At 37.7% G+C, this 4,184-nt stretch overlaps 1 protein-coding gene across 1 annotated transcript in view; it reads left to right on the top strand.

The window, feature by feature from the left end:
- EFCAB5 (EF-hand calcium binding domain 5) overlaps positions 1 to 4,184 on the top strand; it is a gene marked incomplete at its 5' end in the record, with an annotated part of 141,249 nt that overhangs the window by 35,287 nt on the left and 101,778 nt on the right. The window contains 1 exon segment of the mRNA XM_012809720.1: positions 2,461 to 2,509. Coding sequence (XP_012665174.1) covers positions 2,461 to 2,509 — 49 coding nt within the window.

Below are 4,184 nucleotides of genomic sequence, written 5' to 3'. Positions count from 1 at the left end.
TATGTACAAGGAACTCTTAAAACTCAACAATAAGAAAATAAACAGCCTGACTAAATAAAGGACAAAAAGCCTGAATAGATTCCTTGCCAAAGAAGATACACAAATGACAAACATATAAAAGGATGTCATTAGGGAATTACGAGTTAAAACAGCAACAAGATAACACTATGTATCTATTAGAATGGTCAAAATCCGAAACACAGACAATACCATATTCCAGCAAGAATTTCGAGCAGCAAGAACTCTCAATCATTGTGGATGGGAATGGAAAATGAAAGAGTTTGGGAGTTTCTTACTATATTGAACATATTCTCAAGAGACAAATACTGAATAATTCCACTGATATGAGGTATCTAAAGTAGTCACATTCACAGAAACAAGAAGTAGAATAGGAAAGGGTGAAGGGGAGTTGTTGTTTAGTAGGTATAGGATTTCAGATTTGCAAGATGAAAAACTTCTGGAGAAGTGTGAATATATACACATATACTTATATACATATACTTAAGGATGGCTAAATAGGTAAATTTTATGTTTTGTTTTTTTTTTACCACACACACACAAAACCAAACACACTCTTGACATATGGTCCAGAAATCATTTTCCTTGGTATTTACCCAAATAAATTGAAAATTTATGTACACACAAAAACCCTGCACATTGGGCTTGGCGCCCATAGTACAGTGGTTAAGGCACCAGCCACATATACTGGGGCTGGAGGATTCGAACCCAGCCTGGGCTGGCTAAAGGACAATGACAACTGCAACAAAAAATAGCCAGGCATTGTAGCAGGGGCGTGTAGTCCCAGCTACTTGGGAGGCTAAGGCAAGAGAATCACTTAAGCCCAAGAGTTTGAGGTTGCTCTGAGCTGTGATGCCACGACACTCTATTGAGGGTGACATGGTGAGACTCTGTCTCAAAAAAAAACAAACAAAAAAACCCCTGCACCTTGAATGCTTATGGCAGCTGTATTCATAATATCTAAGAATTGAAAGCAACCAAGATATCTTTCAGTAGATAAATGTATGAATAAACTGTGGTACAGCTATGCAATGGAGTGTGATTCAGTGCTTAAAAGGAGTGAGCTATCAAGCTAGAAAAGACAGGGAGGAAGCTTAAATGCATATTTCTAAGTGAAATAAATGAATCTGAAAAGGCTTTATACTATATGATTCCAAATATATGACATCCTGGAAAAGGCAAAAGAACAGGAAAAAGATCAGTGATTGCCCAGAGTGAGACAGGAGGGAGGAATGAATAAGCAGAGCACAGAGCATTTTTAGGGCAGTGAAATTTTTCTGTATGATACTACATGACATTATACCTTTGTTGAAACCCATAGAATGTACATCAGGAGACCCTTAATGTATTGAGTGATGATGATGTGTCAGTCTAGGTTTATCAATTATAACAAATGGCCTGGGCACAGTGGCTCAAGCTTGTAATCCTACCTCTCTGGAAGGCTAGGGTGGGAGGATGGCTTGAGGTTAGGAGTTTAAAACTAGCCTGAGCAAGAGTGAAACCCACCATCTCTACTAAAAAATAGAAAAAATTAGCTGGGTGTGGTAATGTGCAGCTGTAGTCCCAGATACTTGGGAGGTTAAGGCAGGAGGATCACTTGGACCCAGGTTGCAGAGATCTATGATGACACTACTGCCCTCTAACTGGGGCAACACTGTGCAACCCTGTCTCAAAAGAAAAAAAATCCACAAATATACTACTTGGGTGCAAAATGTTAATACCATGTTTCCCTGAAAATAAGACCTACCTAAAAAATAAGCCCTAGCAGGATTTCTATGCATTTGTTAAATATTAGCCCTACCCCAATAATAAGACCTAGTGATGGTCTTCAGCGTGGAGAAGAATACATTCCCTGAAAATAAGCCCTGGTGTGTCTTCTTGAGAAAAAATAAATATAAGACAGTGTCTTATTTGGGGGGAAACACAGTAGTAGGGAAGATTGAGGCTGTCTCTGTGTGTGTGTGTGTATGTGTGTATTGGGTGTTGAGATGGGTATAAGAGAACTCTTTGTACTTTTTGCTCAATTTTGCTGTGAACTTAAAAATTCTCTAAAAAATAAAGTCTAAAAATGAACCAAGAAAAATGCTGAAATCTTGTTTTCAGTAATTGAAGGATATGAAAGTATGGAGGGTTTCTTATACTACCAAGCTGGTTGCCAAAGGTACATTAGCTCCATCATGGTCAGTTGCTGAGGGTTGTTAGATCCAAATGGGATCATTCTCCCATTCTAGTCCTCACACAGAAAGGTTGGTAATCACTGAGAATAGATATGTAAAAAAGCATTTTGTATACTTTGACTATTCTATAAATTAAAGATGAATTTCTATTTCTGTCCTTGAGTTGAAAAGATCACCCAGGACTTAAATGACTTTTAGTTTAAAATAAAAAATATGTGGTAATTGAAGAATATGATGAACATATGATTTCTTTTTTTATTTGCAGATTCAAAATGTTCTTCATGAATTTTTTCAAAATACAGATTTTGATCTTGGTAGGTCTTCCTATTACTTTGGTATTTTTATTTATTTTGTCTTTGGGGGAAGGGTAGTGAATGCAGATGAATGGTCAAAATGGAGACAGAGGTTATTCAAAGCCCTTATAGATGTAATTAGCCTTTTCTGGACTTTCCAGGTAGACAATGTAGAGAAGCAATAAGAGATTTTCAATCCTTTTAATCCAGTGCCTATTTTGCTACCAGTATTCCATAATACCCTCTTATTGTTCTATGACATTCCTAGAAAATATTACTTACATTGATAGAATTTAAAAAGAAATATGTAATGTTATAACTGTGATATAAAGAAAAAATAGAAGGGGGCAGCACCCGTAGCTCAGTGGGTAGGGCGCTGGCCACATATACCAAGGCCGGTGGGTTCAAATCTGGCTTGGGCCTGCTAAAACAACAATGACAACTGCTAAATAACAACAGCAAAAATAGCCAGGTGTTGTGGTGGGCACCTGTAGTCCCAGTTACTTGGGAGGCTGAGGCAAGAGAATGATTTAAACCCAAGAGTTTGAGGTTCCTGTGAGCTGTGATGCCACGGCATTCTACCCAGAGCGACATAGTGAGACTCTGTCTCAAAAAAAAAAAAAAAGGACAAATACAAGGAAAGATACAAGAAAATTGTATGTACTACATTTCAGTACATAAAGGCTTTGTTAAAACTTTACTAGAAGACATAATGGAGTAGTCAGAAGTTTCTACCAATTTATAGTGAACGTTTAGGTATAAGAAAAGTAAAATTTATAGACAATTAACTATTTGACATTTGAAATAAGGACAAAATGAATGGATTTGTATACAAGGTCTCACAATTAAGTTCTCAAACTCATCTTAGAAAAAGTGCAATAAACTTCATTGCTGAATATCACTATGGTCATCTTTGAAGTACTGCCCCTGGGAAGCTGTGCACTGACACCAGCATGTAGTCCGCCCTTCAAAGCAATTTTGGAGCTCTTTTTCTGGAGTAACCATCAGAGCTGTCATTGTACGGCAGACAAAAACATGCAACAATAATGAATGCATGCCATTCAGCAATACATCTCCATACATCCACACAAACACAACTATACGACACTGATGTATCAACACAACTGTCAAGACACTGGTATATCGTGCTTCTGTTTGTAAGCACTATATAAACAATTTTGTATAGTGCTTATGTTTGTATGATGCTGACGAACATAAGCACGAAGTGGCAAGTTCATAAACTTCATTATCAGGCTTTTCTACAACAATTCTGATGGTCATTCCAGAAAGAGTTCTAAAATTGCTCTGAAGAGTGAACTAGATGCTGTCATTGGTGCATAGCTTCCCAAGGGAGTACTTCCAAGGTGACCACAGTGTTATTCAGCAATGAGGTCTGTAGAACTATTTCTAAGCTGAGTTTGCAGACTTAATTGTCTAACCTGGTATGCACATAGAATCCCCATAAATAGCTACAAATGCAGACTGACACAGGTGTGTTGTATTAGAGTTCAGAGACAATTTTTTTCTTTTCTTTTTTTGGAGAGTCTTGCCCTGTCACCAGAGCTAGAGTGAAGTGGCATCATCATAGCTTACTGCAACCTCAAACTCCAGGGCTCAAGCTATCGTTCTGTCATAGCTTCCCATGTAGCTGGGACTATATCCATGTGTCACCACACCTGGCTGATTTTTCTTTTTT

The sequence above is a fragment of the Otolemur garnettii genome, unplaced genomic scaffold (genome assembly GCF_000181295.1).
Source record: "Otolemur garnettii isolate 467f Iridium unplaced genomic scaffold, OtoGar3 scaffold00112, whole genome shotgun sequence".
NCBI classification, from domain to species: domain Eukaryota; kingdom Metazoa; phylum Chordata; class Mammalia; order Primates; family Galagidae; genus Otolemur; species Otolemur garnettii.
The sequence above is the reverse complement of the archived record's forward strand: the minus strand, read 5'-3'. Positions and strand labels throughout refer to the sequence as shown.